Here is a 24,249-nt window from a genome sequence, read left to right as displayed (position 1 = left end):
CGGGGCGGTCTGCTTCTCTCCACCCCAGGGAAGAGGGTAACACTACCTGGGTCTGTGTGCAGTTTCCCCCTCCAGGGGCAAGGGTACCTAGACCCGGGGTATACGCTTGGGGAGTGTGATCGTGTGTACAGTGTCTATTTATGTCTGTCTCCACCATAATTGCATATGAGAGCATGAGGGTGGGAATGGATGTTTCCCACTCTCATAGACAAAAACAAACAGGCACACACAGATGTGTGTGCCTGTTTGTTTATGTCTATATGTCAGGTTGGGTATCAGACGCCACCTCTCTGGGGACATCTCAGGCCCTTCAAGGTATGGAGGTCTATCTCCCCCCACCACTCTCCCTGCCGGTGGCGGACTCCCTCAGACATCGGTGCGTTGGTGGGTCTTTGTGTCTGGGGATGGGCGTCCAGGTACACACCAGCTCACTCCTGGTGGCTGCTTGTCGGGGCCTGGAGCCTGGGGCTTGCTCAGGCCCCTTTGGGGGTGGGGTGCCCTCGGCCTCTCGGCCTGGGGCTCGGTCACTCTGGCACAGCTGGCTGCTGGCAGAGCTCACGGGCGCGTCACTGCAACTCCCCCTGGCTTCTACTCCACAGCTGCTGAGTGAGCCCTCATCTGGGACTCTCCTCAGCTCTTTCTGGGACAGTGGCGCGGTTGCCCCTCCATTGGTCTTCCTTGGTCTCTTGTGCTCTGCTGGCCTCTGGATGTCTGGAGACTGGCTCTCCTCCATATCTGCTTCATGCCCTGGAGGACGGGGCTGTGGCTCCCTCCACTTCCTCTTCCCCGCTGTTTTTCTTTCCCTCTTTCTTTCTCCCTTTTCTTTTCCCCAGTCAAGTCTGTCCCGTGTTTAGCAAATGAAAATAAAATAAAATAAACAATAAAAGTAAAGGTGAATCAAATAGACCATTACGTCAAGGCTGGGATGGTCCATTTGGTAAAGTAAATCCGTTGGGCATCTTTCTTTGCCTTTAGACAACAATTCTGATGGCAAAAGAACCAAACGGGACAGGGGCAAAAAGAAAAATGCTAAATGCTGGCCAGCTGAAGCTGTTATGGGATACAGTCTAAATTTAATCTGCTGATGATTTTGCTTAGCTGACTGAAACATGTCCCAGAGCATCCACCATAGCTAGGATTACACACTTGAATTAGGATGGGGTAAGAAAACAGAAAGCCTGCAGATATACAGGGATGGTCATTTAGCGGCAGCATACAGAGAACAATAACGTACACGATTTCCACAGCCAGTAAAAAAATGTAAAGCACAATGATAGACAGCATTCAACCTGTTTAAGTCCTGGGGAGGTGCATTCATAAAAGGCAGATCACCATAATCCAAAAAAGGTTGCATATTCTGTGTGATATGAAATATTTGCTGCTTCTGCAACTGTGCTGAATCAGTCTGTTAGAGAATGTGGTGCAGAAGGTGGTGATTACCCAATTCAGTTCAATTGTATTCATACAGCACCAAATCACAACAGCAGCAATGTATATTGTAAGGTAGAGATACTACAATAATAAAGAGAAAACAGAGAAAACGCCAACAATCATGTGACCCCTGTGAGCAAGCACTATGTGACAGTAGGAAGGAAAAATCCCTTTTAACAAGAGGAAACCTCCAAAAGACCATGTGACCATGTGACCAGATGGGGGTTGGGACAGATGTTATCCCAGTGTCACCCTCCACCATAGCTGCAAATGTGTCCAGTTTGCTGGCAGGCACAGAACCAGCCTCCTCATCTGTTTATTGTCATCAACTCCAAGAAGACCAGAAAGCACAAAGGTGCTTGCCACAACAAAATGGTAGAAAATCGTCATGATTTTATTGTACACATCAAAGGTTCTGGAGAAATGCAGTCAGATCATCCTCTTGTTGTATGCAGCTACTGTGTTGCTTTTTCACTTCAGTCTGTTTTTGATGCAGATGTGCAGATACTTAAACTCCTCTGCACCAACTTTCTGTCTTAGGGCAAACACAATCGGTGGAATACTAATGCTTGACAGGGAGAAAACGAGGGACCGTCCCTCTTTTTTCAGTATCCATCAGTTAGTTTTCAATGTATCAGTCAACTGATTACATATTATTACATATTCATCACAAAAATCACAAAACTGGACCCTTCACCAAGATCTAGGTTTAAAGGAGTTAAGGTCATGATGGAGAGTTAAAACCAGACGAAATGAATGCAGCAGGGCCAGATGTTGTTCTGCAGGCATGTAAGTGAAATCAGCCTATAGGCAGCCTCTAGCAACCTTCAGATTGGTATTTGTCATTATTTTTTTTAAATAGCGCTACAATAACTTGCTTGGAATGAAGCCAAGTGTTAATGACTTTCTGGATCAAACGTGGATCAAAGACTTTTTTTTTAGATAAGGAACAAATTATAGCAAATACTGAATTAGCAGCACAGCTGTTCTCTGGCCTCGGGTACACACACTCTAAATTACTTTGCTGTTCTATTCTCCCCATCTCAGCGTGGATCCTAGAAAGTGCTTTAAGAGTGTCAGGCTTGGCTGGCTTCCATTCGATTTCCCCTGCGGGTCATCTATTGGCCTGGGGACGTGGTGAGCAGGAGCGCACAGCCCCGAGGTGATTAACGGAAGAGAAATGGCTGCAGCTTGCAGCATAAATCCAAAAGCGTTTCATGTGGAACATTGGTGCCTGTCAAGCTCTGAGGAATGGGTGAGGCTTCACCCAATCCGGCACTGAATTCCTCCCCCTCTGTGCATTTACTCCCACTTCACAGAGAAATGTTGCAACCCAAAAAATTCTAAAGGATTTTTTTAATAAACCACAAAGAATGACAAAAAGCTACATTCACACAAACAGCAGAAGAAAAAGTAACAGAGGCTGAGACAGCTAGCGTGGAAACTTACCTGCCCTGGCTGGGGTAATATTAGTGAATCCCATCTGCTGAACATCTGGCAAAAGAGTCCAACACCTTGAGCATCCCACTCAGGAAGTTTGACATTTAAAAGCCAGTTGTTTTTTGTCATTATATGACATTTTGTCAACTTTGCCAAAATCACAAATATGGCATAAACGCCATCTGATGATTCTGCACATGAAAGCAATACATCCTCACATTTTAACACACAGGTCACCACTATGCTTTAGTTCACTTTAGACAACAAAAGCACTTGGATAGGTTTATGTTTTAGACTAACTCACAGCACTCACATCATTTACAACATCACATGAACAAAAGGAATTGAGCCATACTACGCCTGGACTTCATGCGCTTCAGGTCCATTACCACTGCTATATAAAGTAAAGCACCTAGCCATGCAGTCAGCCTTTAAACGAGACGAGGCAGCCTGAAGCTGGCAGCCTGGTGTTCAGAAAACAACCTGGCACTGAACACTAAGAAAACCAAAGAGCTCATTGTTGACTTCAGGAGACACACCACCGACTTGGCCCCCCTTTACATCAACGGGGAGCGTGTGGAGAGGGTCCACACTTTCCGGTTCCTTGGTGTCCTCATCTCTGCTGACATCTCCTGGACAGACAACATCTCAGCGGTCGTCAAGAAGGCCCAACAGCGGCTGCACTTCCTGAGAGTCCTCAGGAAGTACAAGCTGAACTCCAACCTGCTGCTGACCTTCTACCGCTCGTCCATTGAGAGCCTGCTAACCTACTGCATCACGGTATGGTACGGCAGCTGCACCAAAGCAGATAGAGTGAGGCTTCAGAGTGTGGTCAAGACAGCACAAAAGATCATCGGCTGCCCTCTTCCCCCCTGATGGACATTTATTCCTCCCGCTGCCTCAGCAGAGCAGCAAACATTATCAAGGACAGCTCCCACCCTGGCTTCAACATGTTCAGCCTCTACAGGTGCATCAGCACAAAAACCCACAGACTCAAAAACAGTTTCTTTCCCAAAGCCACAACCACCCTGAACTCACACATGCACCGATAACACAGCCTTCTTTTTTTTCTTCTCCTTTTCTCCCCACCTCCTCTGTGGACCACCACTGTGCAATACCAATTCTATGTGCAATAACCCAACTGTATATACACAACACTATTTATTACATATTACTTTTTTTTTAAACCGGCTTGTATATTTGTGCATTTTATATATATATATATATATATATATATATATATATATATATATATATACACATATCTTTTCACTCTGTTAATACTATTCATATGTATATAGCGCTGCAGAACCGTGCCCCCCCAGCATGTTTGCACTGAGTAGGAGATGCTCTGTACCTCATTGTACAACTGTATAGTGACAATAAAGGCATTCTGTTGTATTCTATTCTATTCTATTCTATTCTATTCTAAAGACTTATATAAAAGAATGGGCTTGTTAGATTAAGTGTGATACTGTGATAGGATGCCACTGTTGCAACAAGTCAGTTTCTTCCCTGAAAGATTTAATGGTCAACTGTTAGTAGTAGTATTGCAAAACTGAAACTTTTACAAACAAACAAGCAGTTCATGTAGGTGAACACGTGGTCCAGTACCTTAATACAGCAGGGGTCTCAAACTTAAATAAGCTGTGGATCTGTAGTCACATGTGAGTAGCACAAAAAACAAACAAATAAACAAGAAAACACCCACAGATATTTCCGAAAATGTAGCATTTTGTTTGTTTGCTTTTTATTTGGAATATTGCATAACAAGACCAAACTGCACGCGTGAATGCAAATTTTGCTCCGGTATTCAACGGTTGCTATGATCATGATGCTTCAGAGGAAAGGTTGCTCTGATGAACACTATTGTGCTCTAACAGCTTTTAAGGATTGTAAGACTTTTGGAAACAAAGCGACTGGACTTCTTTCAGTTTCTTGAAGACTTTTCAAAAAGCTTCTTCAGTTCTAAAACAAACTGGTGAAGAGTCCAAAGTATTAAAACCCTAGTGGGGCTTGTCCTTTCTGAGGGTTGTTGGCCTGCTATTAATCATGTGACTCATCACATTTCCTCTGGGGTGGCTGCAGTTCAGGAGGTAGAGCTGGTCATCTACTGATCGGAAGGGTGGTAGTTCATATGCAAATGATTATTACGTTTTATTTGTCAATAGTTAATAGAGATGAGAATTTAAATTTACTTCAATCCAAAAAGTTAATCTGTATTTTAAGTAAGTAAGTAAAATTTATTTATATAGCACATTTCAGAGATAAAAACCACAAAGTGCTTCACAATAAGATCAGACATACAAGTTAAATTAATTAAAAGCCCGTTTGTATAAAAATGTCTTCAGCTGCTTTTTAAAGGAGTCAGTAGAGTCTAGGCAGCGTAAAGACAACGGCAGAGCGTCCCACAGCCTCGGTGAAAAGCTCGATCCCCACGTGTTTTAAACCTGGTACGTGGACCACCAGTAGCCTCTGACCTGAAGACCTAAGTGATGAAGCATGAGGTTTCAACAGGTCAGAGATATACTGGGGAGCTTCACCGTGCAGAGCTCTAAAAGTTACGACGAAAATTTACAGGCAACCAATGAAGAGAAGCCAAAACTGGAGCAATGTGTGACCTCTTGTTTGTACCAGTTAAAAGTCTTGCCGCTGCATTCTGTACAGACTGAAGGCGATCCAGAGCTGGTTTGTTGAGACGCGTAAAAAGACCGTTACAATAATCCAAACGAGAAGAGATAAAAGCACGAATCATCTCAAGTTCTGCCTTTGACACCAGTCTGAGTTTAGAAATGTTTCTTAGATGATAAAAACTGTTCAACAAGTTGTTTAGAGTGTTTCTCAAGAGACATCGAACTGTCAAATATAACACCCAAGTTTCTGAGACTCGACTGAAATGAAGGGTCTAAAAAACTGATATGCTGCCTAATTTCTGAGAGCATGTGATCAGGTGCAATCAATTTATCAGTATGTGATGTAAGGTATTATCATTAAAATTATTAAAATGTAAAAAATGGCTTGCACATAGCTCATTAACTTTGCACAAAATCACATGATTCCATTATCTGAGCAAAATATTGATCCTCGTCTGCAGAGTGGTATATTTTTAGGGCTGGCATGGTTTGCAGTATTCAAGTGGTAGGGCCCAAAATGACATTTTTTCCCCACAGGAGCCCAAACCCCTGGCAGCACCCCTGCTTACCTTACATGGGATCAGTGGGAGAATTGGCTCGGAGATTGAGAAACAAAAACAAAACATGAAGTCAAGTAAGACAGCTGAAATAGGACAAAGCACCGAAGACAAAGGGAGCTCAAAGCACGACAGACATATAAGATAGAGGATGCGGTCACTAGGGATTAGGAGACAGAGGAGGGCGCCGCTGTTTAAACCACCACCCCCTGGAACAAAGACAAATTGGGCTACGAGCTCATCTGAGAGGCCTCCAAGTCTCTACCTCTCTGAGGAGGAAGCCGGTGTCTCCCAAGCATCGAAGTGAAAAACCCAACGCTGCTGCAAGAATTTAATGAGGAGGGCTCTGCGCTATTCTCTGCTCAGTTTGTGACACAACACCGAATGGCATGTAGCGATGTTCTTTCTTCTTTATTCATGCTTTTATCCCCACTGCCTACACAAGAAGAAATGGAGTGGCCCACTCAGGCTCAATGTTAGCATGCAAATGTGCAAATGCGAAAATCACCCTGCCTTGCACCCAAGCATGCTTGAACTGCACATAATGAAAAATAAACGGCTCCCTCAGCATCAGTACTATTATTATTAATAGTAGTAGCAGTAACAGTGGTATTGGCATTAGTGTTGGTTTGTTGTTGGGGTGCCGTACTCCTTCACACTGGGATGGTTACAAACGTTTTTTATATAAATGCAGATAATGGAAGTTGCAGTTTCTCTAAGCCCACAATAACTTTAAACAGATCACAGCCACATGTCTCAGTGGAGCAAGAAAACAATAAGGTCTTTGTAACATTTGTTCATTTTTGATCAAAGTAAAGACCATGGGTGGTCGTGAGACCGGAGCACAGGCAATGACTTTTGGATGGGAGCTGCTCATTTGACATTGCTGAGCAAAACTGCCTTTAGAATAAAATAAAATAGCCCTTTATTCTCACTGTACATGTACAATGAAATTGTGGGAAAACAGTTTCGGTTTGCGGTTTGTGTGTTGTTTAAAATGTGTGCAATTTCTTGCATTACAGATGGGAATGATGGCCAGCACTGCACGCATGACAGCCAGGCTGCCAGCAGCCAGGGCTTGGTTGCAGCCTCAGTCTCTGTATCTAAGCCAGCGGTGGCAGTTTGGTGGTGGTTTCATGAAATGATTCGATCATATTTCTGTTGTTCATGAGCAAAGTGCCTTTTTCATCACAACTTCTCATCATGATGCTGACACTGAGATTCAAACTGAATCCTAATTCTCACTAATAATTCACTTTTGTTCTCGTAAACTTTGTGAATGGAAATCACGGAAAATTATTTTGCGTGTGCAAACACGCAGAAGTAAGAAATGAAAACGGCTCGACCAAAAGAGGAAAAAGAAAAGAAAGAAGGAAAGTAAAACTTATGAAACAGTTATGTAAAACGTGAGGATTGGTGTCACTGTTACAGCAGATATATTCGTAACATGGTGGCAGCTGCTTCCATTCCACTGTCAGCAGGGATGACTGATGGAAGTGGAGTGAAGTGCACTTTACCACTAACAATGAGAAAGTGTTCTGGGAAACGCAGAAACACCCATGTGCACCTTTCACTGCTGCATCAGAGCGCTGTCACCGCTCCGGAGCGAGCGGGCACCCATCGAGCCTGACAAAAGAACACAGTACTTGAAAGTGGTGACGTGCAGCACAGTGGCAGTGGAGGAGGAACAAGGGCCAGTGGCCAAAGGAAACATCACCTGGCAGCCATCCAAAATGTCAGAGTCAAATCACATTGTGCTGCATCCAACACGACAACTTTGACTATGAGGGCTGAACTCTCTGTGACTTTTCAGGTGCTGTCGTCTTCTTCCCTTTTCTGGAGTCGTCAGCGGTCAGGCTTGTCCTCCACGCCAGCCAACAGACCGTCAGCGTGAGCTGCTGTTGCCAGAGCACAGGTTTGCACTGGTGCAGCATCTCGTTGTGCATCTTGTGCTGTCTCCATGTTGTTGTCTTCACTCTCTTGTTTGTTTTTTTCCCTTTATATTATTTTGGGCCTGTATGCAACCGCAGCCTTCCAGGGTGTCGCTGCATTTGCCAAACAGGATGGGACACAATAAAGAAAGAAGTGTGAGACTGGCTAATAGCTGGAGTGCTTTCATAACGTCAGTGAAAACGAAGCTACATGTTTTGATTGATTAATTCATCTTGTTGTCTTTTTTAGTAACACAGCTACCCACTGGACAAAATTCCCTAATGAGGTTCTACCTGTCACCTCCCTGTGGCTCCTCTGCATTATCAGGCCATGCCAGTTTACTTTCAAACCGCCACCATCATTGCTCTGCTCAAAGACCCCTTTGCAGATCCCGCTCTCTTACACAATTACAGGCCTATTTCCAAACGTCCATTTATCTCCTAAATCTTAATGAAAGCTGTAGTCTGAGGGAGAGTAACGTTTGATCAATTTCAGTGTGCTCTTCAACAGAATCACAGCAGCAACACAGCATTACTGGCAATTCTTCTATGCTTAGATAAAGATCAGTGTACCATTGTCACTGACAGATTACAGAACCGGCTTAGTACCTCACGCACTGTTGAAGTTCTAGTGCTTGGTCCAGAGAGTTTTACTAATGAGGTCAATGAGGTCATTGGCACCAACAATATCAAATCGTCTGCTGAGAACTTTGAGCTTATTTTTGACTAGAGATTGACTGATCCGACATACAGTATCGGTATCCTGACCTAAATGACTGGATTGGATATCAGGGAGAAATAAAAAATGCAATCCGATCCATTAAATTTCACAAAAGCACCTCACAAAACTTGCGACATGGCGTAACCCAGGTCGGAGCAGTAAGCGTTTGGAGCCTCGCTACGTGCTGCCAAACTGGCATTTCATCGGTATGAAAAAAAAAACAACGTTTGGACCAATGACTGTAGAAAACATGGACGACACGACAGCTCCCCAAAAATGAAGCCAAAACTTCTCTATCGCCCCCTGGTGTCTGGCTGCAGTATAGGTCATAAACCCCGCCTCCTCCACGTTAGTGGATGGGACTGGGGTCAGACTAAAATAAATTTATTCTCCTCAGATAATTTTTTCCAAAGATTCTTTCTTTTGTTTTCAATAGTTCTCATCGCGCTGATTGATGTTCAAGGGGTCTCCTCTCCCATACGTTTGACTCTAATTCCTACCGCGGTGATGTTAAATTGGGGTGAAACGTCATCATAAGAGCTTTGACTGGCAGCTGCAGTCATGGAGAAACTTGCGTATCTCTGTTCGGGAATAGCAGATAGAGCGTAGGCTCTGAGAGGAGGACCAGCGTTTACGCTACGAAAACACGACCAAGTGTTTTAACCTGACAGCCTGAGGTGTTCTTCAGTAAACTGGACTACCCGACAGAAGGACCCGAGGCCCCGCTGCACTTTTTCGGTAAGTTAAACGTGTTTGTAAGCTAATCCGTAACTACCGTCCTTAGCTCGGTCCTGAGACCTAGCTAGCTAAGATGAGCACTTGGCTGTCAGGGTTCGTTTAGCTGTGCAGGTGAATGCATTTACTAAAGAAATCAAGAGAAACACTCCTAAAATGGCGGCGCGTTAGCTAGACGCACACTTCCCTCCTCCGTGAATCTTTGCCAAGACACCTAACATAATATCAACTTTTGAAGTTAAACTCTAACGGTATCCGCGCTTAGGACTCTTTTATGTCGTCTGCACCAGGTAAATCGGGCAGGGGTCGTGGTAAACCCTCACAACCTAAAATTGATTTCGGACCAACTAAACAAAGTGGAAAAGCTAAAGCTAGCGCCATGTCGGAAGAGTCAATTAGCGCTGAAGAGGAAGGACCAAGTCACGCTCCGATTCTTGAAGCTATCAAAGACTTGAAAACCGACTTCTCCAACAGGTTTGACGGAATAATGGCTGCAATTGAGGGAGTGAGAAACGAGGTCAGAGAGTGTAAGGAGCGTATTGTAAATGTCGAGACACGCATTTCCGACACTGAGGACACGGTCGATAGCCTTCAGAGAAAAGTCCAGAGTCTCGAAAAGAAAACCAGAGATATGGAGGACAAAGTAATGGACTTGGAAACAAGGGCCAGGAGGGCTAACCTGAGACTGGTGAATTTACCGGAGAAGGTGGAGGGAACGGATGCTTGCGCATTTCTGGAAACCTGGATCCCGGAGACGCTGGACATCTCTCTGCGGAAATCAAAGCCATTCCTGGAAAGGGGGCATCGAATCGGCCCGAGAAACGACCCAAACGCCCCCCCAAGAACACTGATCATGAAATTCCTGAGCGATAGGGATAAGGCAATGGTGCTGAAAGCGACCAAAATCAAAAAGCAAATACTCTACGAGGACAAACCGGTGTGTTTCTACCCGGACATGGCAGCCGGCATACATAAGATGCAGAAAGAGTTCGACTCATGAGACGACAGCTCCGCGGCATGGGGATAAGACACGGGATGCTTCTCCCCGCCAGGCTCCTAGTGACCTACAAGGATAAAACACTGACTTTTGGCAAACCGGAGGACGCAGAGACTTTCGTTACGCGGATCCAAGCAGAGCGGGATGAATAGCGATACGGATAAAGTTGGTAAAATAATTGAACGTTTTGCTTGGCAGCTAATTCCTGGGGCTACTGTGAACTGATCATTGAAATATATTCACACTGAACATCTGTACATGCCTCCGTTATATCTGTACGGGGGTTAAAGACGCTGGTGATTACCTGCATTGTGAGTATACCCCCCCCCCCCCTTTTTTTTTTTCTTTTTTCTTTTTTTCTTTTTTTGGGGGGGGGGATCGATTACTTTTTGTTTTCCAGGAGGACTCTCTGAGTTATAGTTACATTTAAATAGAGTTAAAGCACAGTAGACCCCTAACATTTAATTTATTTACATGAGTATATTTGGGATAGCAATAAATTCCTGGCAAAGCAATTATTATTTGTATGTAAAAGCTAACAATGGAGGGAGTGTTTAGGTTTAGGATAAGTCAATATCAATAATGTTGGATCATTCCTCAATAACTGTGGACTGGTCATTAGCATTACCGGAGTGTGTAGTAAGGAGAAGGGGAAACTGGCTCTTAGGTCAGAGGGGTTGTGTTCAATGGTTGATGCAGTTAGAAGCATCTGTGTTGTCTGCATTGTTTTGGTTGTCTAAAGGTACACTTCTATATACTAGCATGAGAAGATCATCTGAAAATTGCAGCTATGTCCAATGTTTTAGAAATTAAGATGACATCGTGGAACTGTAGAGGGCTGCAAAAACTTAAAAAAGTTAAACAAGTGATGAGAAGGTTAAAAGATATGCATTCCAAAATAATTTTTCTCCAAGAGACTCATCTTACTGGAAAAGAGGACTTAAAGATTAAGCGGAGATGGCAGGGAGAGGTATTTTCAGCACCATTTAACTCCCAAGCGAGAGGGGTTTTGACTCTAATACACAAGTCCGTCCCCTTTAATGTTTGTAAGGTGATTGCAGATAGGATGGGAAGGTATTTGATTGTTCAGGGTACTCTCTATACAGAACCTCTGATTTTAGTTAATATTTATGCCCCAAATAAGGATGAACCATCTTTTTTTAATAACCTGTTCTGCACGCTGTCAGCACTCAGTGGTCAATATATTTTAGCGGGAGACTTCAATTGCACTCTGAACCCAAGTATAGATAAATCATCACATTTAGACAAATCTCATAGCCAGAGTAGGGAAACCATTCTTCAGTTTGCTAAGGAATTAAATCTTATGGATATATGGAGAGACAGGAATCCTGGTGTATCGACATATTCATGTTATTCTAGCACACATAAATCATACTCACGAATAGACTACTTTTTGATCTCAGCAAGTCTGTCCTATCAAGTGAACGGTTGTGATTATGGCAGTGTCCTTATCTCAGACCATGCCCCAGCCAGTCTGGTCTATTTGGATCCAGGGCTAGTACGAGATCCCCCAAAATGGAAATTTCAGCAAAAATGGATAAAGGACAAAGACCTACTGGCGTACCTTGACAAACAAATTACTGATTACTTTGAGCTCAATACTTCTGAAACATCTTCGTGTATTAGATGGGAAGCATTCAAAGCCTTCATTAGAGGCCAAATAATTAGCTTCAGAAGCTCAAAATCTAAGAAGGCCAGACAAAAGCTGAAATTATTGGAATCAAAAATTAAAGCTACTGAGGATATGTACTTTAAGAACCCCTGTCCCAAGCTGCACCAAAGTTTGCTGTTATTAAGAACCCAATATAATGAAATCTCAGCTTCAAAAGCTACAGCTAACTTATTAAAACTTAAGCAGTCCGTTTTTGATCAAGGGGAGAAATCAGGTAAAATTCTGGCTTGGCGTATAAAACAATTCCAATTGGAAAGATCAATCACTGCACTTAAAAATGATAAAGGGGAAACGATCTCTGACCCTGCTGCAATAAGTGACTCTTTCAAGGCCTATTATGAAAGGTTATACAGTTCTGACTTAAACCCAGGTGACCCCAATTTTTTCTCTTTTCTTGACAATATGAATATCCCCAGAATAGAAGAAGAGGAATCCTTGAGACTGGGGGCTAAATTGACTCTGGACGAAATCTCAGAGGCAATAATGAGTATGAATTCTGGAAAGGCTGCAGGGCCAGACGGTCTGCCAATTGATATCTATAAAAAGTTTGTATCCAAATTAAAGGCACCCCTTTTGGAAATGTTTTCTGAATCTGCTCAAAAGGGGATACTCCCACCCACTCTGAGAGGGGCCTTAATTACACTTCTTCCCAAACCTGGAAAATCGAATGATAAATGTGAAAACCTGCGGCCAATTAGCCTCTTAAACTCAGATTTAAAGATACTCTGTAAAATTCTAGCAAAGAGACTGGAGGGCCTTTTGCCAGACATCATCAAGGAAGATCAAAATGGGTTCATGGTTGGGCGTCAGGGATTCCACAATGTTCGACGAGTGTTAAATATTTTACACGAGCAAGGGGGGTCTCCAGATACAGCTTTCTTGGCACTAGATGCCGAGAAGGCTTTCGATAGGGTGGAATGGCCCTATTTGCTTGAGGTTCTTGGTCGCTTTGGTTTGGGAGTGGGATTCTGTAACTGGGTCAGGCTTCTATATAATAACCCATATGCAGAAATAATTACCAATAATGTTATCTCAAAACCAGTTGAGATTGGAAGAGGTTGTAGACAAGGTTGCCCCCTATCCCCCTTTTTATTTATAATTGCAATTGAACCACTTGCTATTGCTGTAAGAGAACACTGTGTGATCACGGGTATAGAGATCGGAGGGCTCGACCATCGAATAGCTCTTTATGCTGACGATGTGATCCTCTTTCTTAAAAATCTGGGAAAATCTATTCCAGCCATGTTAGACCTAATTGGAAAATTTGGACATATTTCTGGTTATAAAATCAATAAATCAAAATCTTCTATAATGCTTTTGAACTCAGAAGAAAGGATGAATCCACCTAAATACACCTGCCATTTTAGAAATGTGAATCAGTTTACTTATCTAGGTATTCAGATTGTCCCGAAATTGGAAGAGGTGGTGAACCATAATTATAGTCCAATTATGACTGACATATCCAAATCAGTGGAGAGATGGTCGAGTCTCCAAATTTCACTGATTGGTAGAATAAATATACTAAAGATGAACGTGCTCCCTAAGCTTCTGTATCTGTTTCAGAATATCCCCTTGCCACCTCCCTCAGACTTTTTCCTTAAAATAAGAAAACTGTTTAATCAGTTTTTATGGAATAACAAACGTCCCAGACTTCGCTTATCACTTTTGTACTTGCCCTTTGATGCAGGAGGGCTGCAATGTCCTAACATGGTTTGGTATTACTGGGCAGCCCAGTTAAGAACTATAATGTTCTATTATGCTGCAGAAAAGCCCCCCGCATGGAGAACTATTGAGTCTCTCTCTCTTAGGCTTCCACTTCCTACATATGTATACTCTGATAAATATAATAAACTCAAAGACATTACGCTTAATCCTATAGTTAAAAACATGATTTATATCTTACATGTCACTCAAAGATATTTAAACGTAAAATCTCCCCTCTCTGTTTTTAGCCCGATTTGGGGCAACAATTATTTTGCCCCAGGTAGGGCGGATGGTGGTTTTAAAATGTGGGCAGACTCGGGGCTGGGACTGGTGAAGGATGCTTTCGGGGGTGATGGAAGACTTTTAAGTTTTGAACAACTAATCTCTAAATTTAATATTCCCCGAAAGCACTTTTTTCAAATACCTACAGTTTAGGAGTTTTATCAGGTCTTATCATAATGATTTTACACATATTCCCCCGCTGTCCACATTAGAGAAAATCCTAACCAAAAACCCCAGTGGTAGAGGGATGATATCTGAATTATATAACTTGATGATGACATCCTCTCCTGATTCATCTGCTGCTAAGCTTGAAGCTTGGAGGTATGACTTACAGGAGGACTTGACAGTGGAACAATGGAGTAGAGCATGTAAGCTAGCCCAAACACAGACAGGGAACACACGTCTAAAATTGCTACAATTTAATTGGTTGATGAGAGTGTACATAACACCAGAAAAACTTAACAAATTTAATATGCAGATTCCTGATATCTGTAATAGATGTGAAGAAGATAAGGGCACATTGCTCCACTGTTTATGGTCATGTCCAAAAATAAAGGAGTTTTGGGAAGAGGTTGGAGCAATGATAAAAGAGATTTTGTCAATTAAACTTGTGATGGATCCCAAACTTTTCCCACTGGGATTATATCCTGTAGGGTGTAACATAGATCATTTTGAAAAAATCTTCATAAACATGGGAATACTACAAGCAAAGAGAGTGATAGCTCTAACGTGGAGGAGTCTTGGCAAACCAAGTATTTCACATTGGTTCAAAGAATTGTCTTTATGTTTACCATTAGAGAAAATTACATATACTCTAAAAGATAAACAAGAAATTTTCCAGAAAATTTGGGGGCGCTACATCCAGTATATTGGGAATAAAGATCTATCTGGTTTACTGTGTGAGACAGGGACAGCCTAGCTATTCCCTGTACAGGACCACAACCACATGCTGCAATCTGAAAATTATTCTTTAAAATCTGTCAGAGGTCTCATGGACTCAAGTGCTTTCATTGAATGTACCTTGTGTTTCGTTTATTGTGTAAATTTGTTTGTGTATGTACTTTATATATGTATATATGTAAAAATTTAATAAACATAATGTTGAAAAAGAAAAAAAAAGAAAAAAAAAAGAAATCAAGAGAAACGCTCCAGGCTGCTCAGTCACAATTACTGTTACTGTACTTTTATTACAAGTATTATACTGTAAAAGCAACAGACGGCACCCTGCTTCAGCTCCTGTACAGAGCTGAATATTAAATATGTGCAAACAACAGCATATTTTCAGTCTCCACATCTGTAAAGACAGGGACAGTAACTGTGTGTGTGTATAAAACCTGCAGATAGTCAGATTAACAGTATTTTGTCTCTATCTGTCAATGATCTGGCATGACGTGAAAAAAGGCACATACCTTTGACGTTGCGTGACAAACTCTCTATTCCTCGTCCACACATGAACGCAAAAACTGAGTTTTAAAAAATCACCGAGGTCAAAAGGTCCAAATCCATAGACACAGCTGCATTTTCAAAAGTACCCGTGTAGGTGTGACCGTAGCGTAAAAGAGTTAGTAGTTTATTTTCTTGCTACCTGTAATTTATTGCAGCTTACTTGTATTTGCTCAATCGTTTACTAAATGTTTGAGGTGTGAAATAAACCGCAATGGAGTTTGAAAACAAAATATGGGCATGTGTGGTTGGAGTATGTGTTTGTGCGGGCGGGGGGTTAGGTGGTGATGGGCCCGAACATTTTTCTTGTAAAACAAAGGGGGGGGGCAGCAAAAGAAGTTTGGGAACCACTGGAGTAGGCTATCCCAGAGAAGTAGAGCAAGTGTGTAAGTTCATCTCTGAATGTTGGTAAAGCATTCCCACGTTAAGCTTAAGAACCGATATATGGAGCTCAGATGTCTGTGCGTTGTCATTGCTAAGCCTGACCGTACAATGAAAAGACTCGAGTTTCACTTTGAAAAAAACAACTGTGCTCCAGGCTAAACAGTTCTGCGGTTCAAAAAAAAGAAAAAGAAAAACATGAGTGTTGTGAAGCCGTGTTTGCATTTATTTGCACTGCTTTCCACTCTGGAAGTCTATTTATGTTCATCTTTAAGTATGAAAGGGTCCATTATACAACTTGTTTGGTTTTTTTAAGTTGTTTAATATAAACATTATTTTGTGCTGATATTGCACTTCTTTTTTCAGAAGGCAAGGCAAGTTTATTTATATAGCACAATTCAACAACAAGGTGATTCAAAGTGCTTTACAGAGACATTAGAAACAAAAACAAATAAAAAGCATGATTTAAAATTGAATAAAACAAGCAAACAAACTAACTAACTAATTAACAAACAAACAAAACAGATAAAATCAGTAGTTAAAATGTTAGTTTTGAAATTTAAGCTTAAAAGTGTGGATTTGGTGCTTTATTCAAATGCAGCTGAGAACAGGTGAGTCTTCAACCTGGATTTAAATAAACTGAGTGTTTCAGCTGATCTGAGGCTTTCTGGGAGTTTGTTCCAGATATAAGGAGCATAAAAGCTGAATGCAGCTTCTCCGTGTCTGGTTCTGACTCTGGGAACTGATAAAAGACCGGATCCAGATGACCTGAGGGATCTGGAAGGTTCATACTGGGTCAGAACCAAAGATCTGCATAAAATTGCATTTTAAATTACTTTTTGAATATTACTTTAAACACTTAGACTTAAAGTTCTGCTAAAAGTTTAAATAAAAAGAGCAGTGTTGCTGAACCATGAAATATTTTGGTGCAGTGTATTTTTGCATACAAGTGTAACAGAATAGCTTTAGTGTTTTGTTTTTTTAAATTTGAGTATGAACTTATACAAAATGCAGCAAGATATTTAAAAAAAACAGTTTTATTGATTATAAAAGACTGTATCAGATTCATATCAGTATCGGACATAAAAAAGTGGAATCGTGCATCTCTATTTTTGACTAAAAATGAATTTTGAACATTTTATTAATAACATAAAACTCTACATCACCCCTGCATATACAGCTGAGCTACTGAGACCTTATACCCACAGCATCTCCAATTGTCTGATCAGAGTCTCCTATTTGTTCCACACACTGATTTTAAAACCAGAGGTGAACAGCGTTCTTCAGCCAATCAGGTCCTAGCGAATAAAATCTCATTTCTATACGTTACATTTTTCCCCATTATTCATGGTTTTGTGGTCTGCTAATATAAATGTAAAGGATTCTGCATGCAGGAATCAATGAAACACTGCGTTTGTACACGTGTACACACATAGGGCAAGGCAATATGGCCAAAAATGTTTATCACGATATATATTTGAAAATTTGCGATAACGATATAACTGACGATATAATTGACGCGAGACAAAATACGTTACAACTCCACAAATTTATTAGTGCAAAAATCCCCCATCAATTCATTTTTTACTTAAACAAGCAGCTGTTTTTTATGTGTATTAATGCTATGTAAAAATTTAACAGTGCAAATGCAAATTCCTTGCTGACAATTTAACATTTTCAGTAGAAATGGGCTGAAATATCCTGAGCATAACCATGTATAATATCCACAAAAGTTAAAAAGAGGTGTTTTGCAACATGAAACTGCAGTGTGCCACATAAACAGGTCAAATACATATTTTTCAGACCATTTTGTGCACCGGATTATAAGGCGCATTAAGCAAAACAAAACAGTGGGATAAGTCAAACTTAACTCAGCTCATTCTTCTTGCTTCCTCCACTTCTGTACCATTGATTCATTAATGCTGAATTCTCTCGCAGCTGCTCTATTCCCATGTTCTGGACCTGAAAACAGGGTTTGGTTTCGTTCTATAATACTGAACTTATTTATGACGGTTTGAACTTTGAGAGTGTTTACACAAGAGAGAAAAGTGTGAAAATGTTCATGCCTGTCTGAGAAAAGTGTGTAGTGAGGGGTTTTACAGCCTTAAAACATTTATAATAATTGTAAAAAATAAAGTTGGCTACTTTGCGGATTTCACCTATTGCGGGTTATTTTTAGAAGGTAACTCCCGCGATAAAATTCACTCTAACTTCTCTCAGTCAAACAAACTGGCTGTTCTTTGGCAGCTTTTTCAGTTTTCAGGAGCGCAGAGCTGAAATAATGATGATGTTTCATTCTTGTGTTAGAGGGAAATCTTTTTAGTTTCTTTGCACCCTGATCTCACAGTAATGCATGATGTGCCCATGGCATGACATTGGTATGGTATCAGCATGCGGGGTATAACGTCAAACTTTGGACAGTATGCAATGATATAGTATGACAGAGGTAGAGGCAATGGTACCACAGTGGCAAAGAAGGGTAGAGGAGGAATGTGCTGCTTTCTGCCACACTAAGGGCTGGTTCTCAATTTTTGACTGATTTTTGAAAGTGCAGGTGTACGGCCATGCTGCTTTTTAATCAGCATTTCAATAATAAATGAGACTAGATTCCAAACAGGGACAAAAGCTGAGTTTTGTCTGTGTGATGACAGCTGTACTGTAGCATGTACGGTGCACGCTCAACGCTGGTACAAGCTGAGCACGTTGTGATGTCACAGTGGCTCATAACACTACCGGTTACCTTGGTTAATGTTTCATCCATCATCGCGTCACAAAGCTGACTTGGATCAGGCCATTTTTCACGAGTGAACTTTGTGATGAAATTTCAAAAATGAATTTAACATTTATTTGCATCTGTGTTTTAACTGTCTCATATTTTCTACATCAGATGTTTTTTGCAAATTGTTCCAGAAAAAATTTATCGTGTGATTTATCTGAGAAAAAAAGTCACACTAACGATAAAGTCTGAAAAATATCTGCTTCAGAAACATTATGGTGATAACAGCATGGGCAAGGAGAACATATGGCTCCTGCCGCCAGCAAACGAGACCTAGCAAAGCAGAACGAAAGCAGCAGAGATGGAGGGCTACACTGCAGGTGGAAATAGCTGCTACGGGCTGGATGGAGCTTCCTCTGGAAAATATACTGGGCAGCACAGCCCCTCCAAATAACCTGACGTAGAGCTAAAACTGTACAGGAGGAAAAGAATGGAGATCCTTTTGGAGCCAGCAGGACTGCTCTGTCCTTCCAGTCTACACTCCTTACTCACGTAGCAATCAGAAGAACAGCCTGAACAAGTGGACTCTGCAGTGGCACGCTCAGCCGAGCAGGCTCACAGCAGAATAAATGATGCTGCACACTTGGCCTCCCTCACCGCATTCTACAGATATCATTAGTGCCTCTGCGCTTAATATCATTATTGCTATTGTTATCATTATCAGAACTATTTATCTGTAGTCCCCCTGTGTGCAGCGAGCAGCACACTTTCCTGCTAAAAATCAATAGTGATTTAAAGAGGATGCTTCTTCTTCTGTCCTCATTAATCTGGCTCCCGATGCCTCTCCTGTTGCTACCTCCTCATGACAAAACCACATCTACCAACTGCCTGACACCACCCCTGCGCGCGCACACACACACACACACAGAGCAGTATCTTTTAATCAGTCTATTAAGGAGAGCAGGGGTGCCGTGCTGATGATAAAGTGACCTGTGAGCCGGTGTGCGTTCCCCACTCCGGCCACAGCAGAGGACAGATAACAGCTCAGTGAGCACCAAGATGATGATGATGATAATGTTAGAAACCCAAGGCCACGGAGCATATCCGGCCCCATCCTAAATGTCAGCCGTCTTCCTGCATTACTGTGACTACGAGGCTTGTGACACGCAGGCCTGCCTACAGTTATGAGCCTGGCCCCTGTGTGAGCATATCCACTGTGACAGATGAACGGAGAGTTAGAGAGGAACGAGATGGAGATAGATGGAGGAGCAGGGGGTGGTGCTTGTGGGAAAGGTGTGCTAGCTTTACAGATGACAGTGACCTCTGTGTGTTTGGTTAACCCGGGGCTGACGGGTGGCACCGTGACGGGGTGTGACAGTGCACACCACAGATGGGAAAGCAAACGTGATGCCCCGTGTCAGCAAGCAGACACCCTGCAGTGACAGCCACTGCTCTCAACACCCCAACCAACAGAGAAGCATAGCGAGCACATGTTTGTGGCTACAAACAGCCCACTATGAGGGCGAGGGGGCACTGACAGCACTCAGGTCAGTTTTGCAGACATAACAGCACAAAGTACGCGTGCTTCTGACGGTGCCGCTACACACTGGACGAGCATTGTAAGAACTAGTGAACGGACACGGGACAAGTTCTTTCTATCCAACATTCTCACACATTCACACTGGATGGGCGTGATACTTGCAGCGAGTATCACGCCCATCCAGTGTGAAGCAGCCAGGGATCGAACCAGCAACCTTCAAAGCTCTCGTTCCTGAGCCACAGCCACGCCCATAAGGCGTGACAGAGTGATCTGTCTGTGACAGGACTGTATTACAACCAGGATGTTGAAGAATTTTGAATTTGTTTGCACTTTCCTATTTGAACTCCTGGATGTATTTGCACAGAACTCTGAGGAGAAGCTCGCTGTGTTTCTCATGTTTAGATCATTTGCTGCTCTGTGGGGTTTCGGCTGATTTCACAGACACTGGCGTGATCCACGTTTGCATGTTTCTCCGTACAGCGAATGGGAAAGTAAGCAAGCCAGAGGCTGTCAATGCCGATACCCAGCAGGACAGCAGCTCGTCTCTGTTTCTACTGCGTCTGTCAGCCATTCGACAGCGAGCCGCCACCTTGGGCTCACTATCATGACAGCTGCATGGGTCTGAGTCGAGAGCCGGTCAAGCAGAGACAGAGAACAGACAGAAACATATTAGCACTGTGCACATTTTCACACGCTCCATCCTTAGATCCACAAAAAGGAGACGGTTTGTGATTGCAGGACGAGTTATTATGTTTGAGAAGACAAAGCATCACGCAGCTAATTTTGACTTTTGTCGGATAAATACGTTTCCTGGCCAGATGTCACACACCCTGAGACTTTCTTTTTTTAGCTTCAGTATTTCCTCTGAGCAGAAACTGAATCTTTGTGTTTTCAAGGAGTCCAAGTATACGTTCTCCACCAGTGGGTCAGTGGGTCCCTCTCACTCTCCCTGCACTCTGCTTTTCTCCGGATCTGTGATCAGATTGTGATTGACATGAGCGTCTGAGATAAACTTTAACTTTCTACGTCTGAAAATCCGTCAGTCGCTCCCAAAGTGTCACTAGCACTGGTACGGTTTGTTCGAGCAAAGGCACGCTACTGCTCAGTACAGCAGTCCCAGAAACTCTCCCGTGAGTGTGTTTTGTGATATCTGACACATCAGAGCTAATGTAGTTGAGCTTGAAAGTAGGCTAATACTGTCTACCACTGACACTCCCACACACCTTACCAATCTGAGCCATAGTCTCAGTAAACCTCATCACTCGGGCAACTCACACATGGACTCTTTTCTTTGCACTACGTCTGAGCACTTTGCAACTATTTTGTTCTCAATTGTGTGCTTTTCTACTATTTCTACTATATTTCTCCTGCTTGTCATTTGCTGCTGTCTAATAATGTGCATGAGCACCCACAATTTCACTGTACACGTACAATGATAATAAAAGGCTATTTCAGTCTATTCTTTTTTAACTAGCAGCTCTGAAAACGTGTCATATCCACAGACGGCCACAGGACTTCTACATCAGCCTGGCTCCTCAGGGTGGGGGTCTGGGAGCCAAACAGAGTTTACTGTAAGGTAAAGGGCCCAATGGGGTCAGTGGTTTTCTTCTCATGGCAGGTTATGTGAAAAATGTGTGTTCACCCATAGCATTACGGGGATGTGACTCAACACAGCATAAATGCTGCACTTTGAATGTGGCCGCTGGCTTCTTCTTTGTCATGTTACCTGCACACTGTGGGCCCTTCCTTGACACTACAGCATCCAAGCGTGCCACAGGAAATGCCTTTGTTGACATCCCATGATACAGGTACGTATCGGCATATACCATTATCCAACATCTTTCAAACGTAGGTACACCTTCTGGTGCTGAACGCCTGCAAACAACAAAGGCTCGTTGCTTTGTTAGATATTACTGCATACGAGTGGAATACGTGTGAGCCTTTTGTGGCTGAGTGGGTGGTAATTACACATCTATAGCTTCTGTTGGGCTGACAGCCCGGAAAGTGTTGAATGTCTATTTGCAGCATCTTCCACAGTTGAAAGAGTGCAGCGTGGTCAAGGTCAAATTCGATTTGTGGGCTTTATTTCTGAATGTGATCACACACTTGTCCTCTTCTACCTTTGAGAAGACAAAGAACAATCTGTGGTACAAGTATTGCTTCCTAACAAGTGAAGGGTTTAGGTCCGGTGTTGGAGGTGAGGGTAAAATTGCCTCATAGAACAGCTGGAGAGGCCTAATAAAAAGACAGAGCAGGACATTTTCCACCGTTCACTGTAAAGCAGGCGTGCAGTGTTACAATCAGGTGCTGTGGGTCTAGTGTCAGCCCAAACACAGACATCAGGTCTGCCTCCCCCACACAGATTAGAGCCTCACTGCAGTGGGGCTGTGTGAACGCGTCACAGCCCCACTGTCTCGCTCCAGGGTGAGCCGGCAGGTAACAAGCCATCACATCATCACATCCAAGCCAAACCGAGCCCACTCTGCTGGTGTGGACAGGTGAACCGAGTTCCTCCAGCAGACGGAGCGCGGGGTTGTAACGCTGTGCTAGGAGTGTGCGTGAAGGGACACAAACAGGTCACGGACCAGAGACAGACAATTATTCAGTGAATAATTGTGGTCGTGTGTGGAACAGAAAGCCCGTGTTGGACGTGTGCGGATGAAACTTACCGGGATGACTGTGGGCCCCACGGAGCACGAAGGCTGCAAACACGAGAGGTAAAATCCAGCAACAGCACGACCGCAGTAGTGTCCACATGGCAGGGATGTGCGCGTCCACATGCATACAGCACCCACGAACAACTGTTGACTCTCCGTCCTCACCGTCCACTCAGTGACCGCGCAGCAGGCAAGATGCAGGCGGACGGACCCACAGAGGTCCACACTATTCCCTTCTTATCATACCACTCGCGCGGACGCTGGTGTCTCCGGGAAAGCGCGCGTGTGCGTGTGCACGCAGCTCCTCAAAGCGTTCTCTGGCTTGTGTGGCTGCGGCGGTGGAGGTAGCGCTGTTTAGGCACAGGGACAGAGAACAGTCGGCGCTGGAGCAGCGGGGAGGGTAGCTTTCATCCCTCCACCCATCCACCAAGTAACAAGCGAGCCCTACTCTGCTACACGCTTCAAACGGCCAGAGAGAGAGAGAGAGCGGTCAGTCCTCTGGATCCTAGCGCCGGGGAGGAAGCGCGCACTCTGAGCACACGCACAGATAATTAGAGATGTTCCATCTCCACAGCTTCGGTGTGTGTTCACAATTAAAGGATTGCACCTCCGCCTCAGGTTTGTCTTGGAATGAGTGCAGCGACCGTGGTTATTCAAACAAAATTAACAAAGCCTTGAAATTATAGAACGCTAGGACCGCCGTAATGAATGAATTAAATACACCATTAAATAATTATTTAAATGTGTCAATAATTAATTGAAATTGAAAATAATTAATTAAAACGGGAAATAATTAATTAAATAAATAAATATTTTTGACACATTTAATTAATTAATTATTGACACATTTAAATAATTATTTAATGGTGTATTTAATTCATTCATTTTGGCACACTTGATTCCTTCAGGTCTCACCATGAATTTATTTTATCTGTCAGCCTCACCCATCAAACCCAGGGGGCGGGGTTAACACTGATCGAGTCAAAACCATTGCTTTGGCCTGGTGGCCGTTGTTTTTAAAAGGCGTTTCTGCACACCAACAACCGGCATGTGGAAACGAACAGAACTGAACTTTGAAAAACCCTGTTTGTGTGTCACCAAATACCGCTTTAATATTTTTTAGCTGAGAATGTAGCGGTTTAATCTTAGATATCTGGTCGGTTTGTCAAGATACAGCCTCTTTGCAAAAGTGCTTCGATAATTTCGGAAATGTCTGCCCAGCCCAGTCTCAGGGCAAAGCGTGGGATAGACCCACTCGCCTCCCAAGCAATCGAGCTGTTATTAGCACCGACAAAGCGCAGGCCTGGTACACAGCTGTACAGCTGTAACCCCCGCAGTATGGAACTCCAAAGTGTTCAAAATTAAATAAATAAATAGGTCAAGATGAA

General features: G+C 43.0%; 1 protein-coding gene across 1 annotated transcript in view; it reads right to left on the bottom strand.

Annotated features, from left to right (window-relative positions):
- LOC146669036 (receptor-type tyrosine-protein phosphatase gamma-like) overlaps positions 1-23,746 on the bottom strand; it is a 368,084-nt gene extending 344,338 nt beyond the window's left edge. Inside the window, exon 1 of the mRNA XM_085405467.1 lies at positions 22,874-23,746. Coding sequence (XP_085261593.1) covers positions 22,874-22,988 — 115 coding nt within the window. The 5' untranslated portion in view covers positions 22,989-23,746. The remainder of the gene's footprint in view (positions 1-22,873) is intronic.
- Positions 23,747-24,249: the final 503 nt, after the last annotated feature.

The sequence above is a fragment of the Rhamphochromis longiceps genome, linkage group LG5 (assembly GCF_057381845.1).
Source record: "Rhamphochromis longiceps isolate RC_006_pf linkage group LG5, R_longiceps_female_GT1.1, whole genome shotgun sequence".
In the NCBI taxonomy this organism is placed as follows: Eukaryota; Metazoa; Chordata; class Actinopteri; order Cichliformes; family Cichlidae; genus Rhamphochromis; species Rhamphochromis longiceps.
The sequence above is the reverse complement of the archived record's forward strand: the minus strand, read 5'-3'. Positions and strand labels throughout refer to the sequence as shown.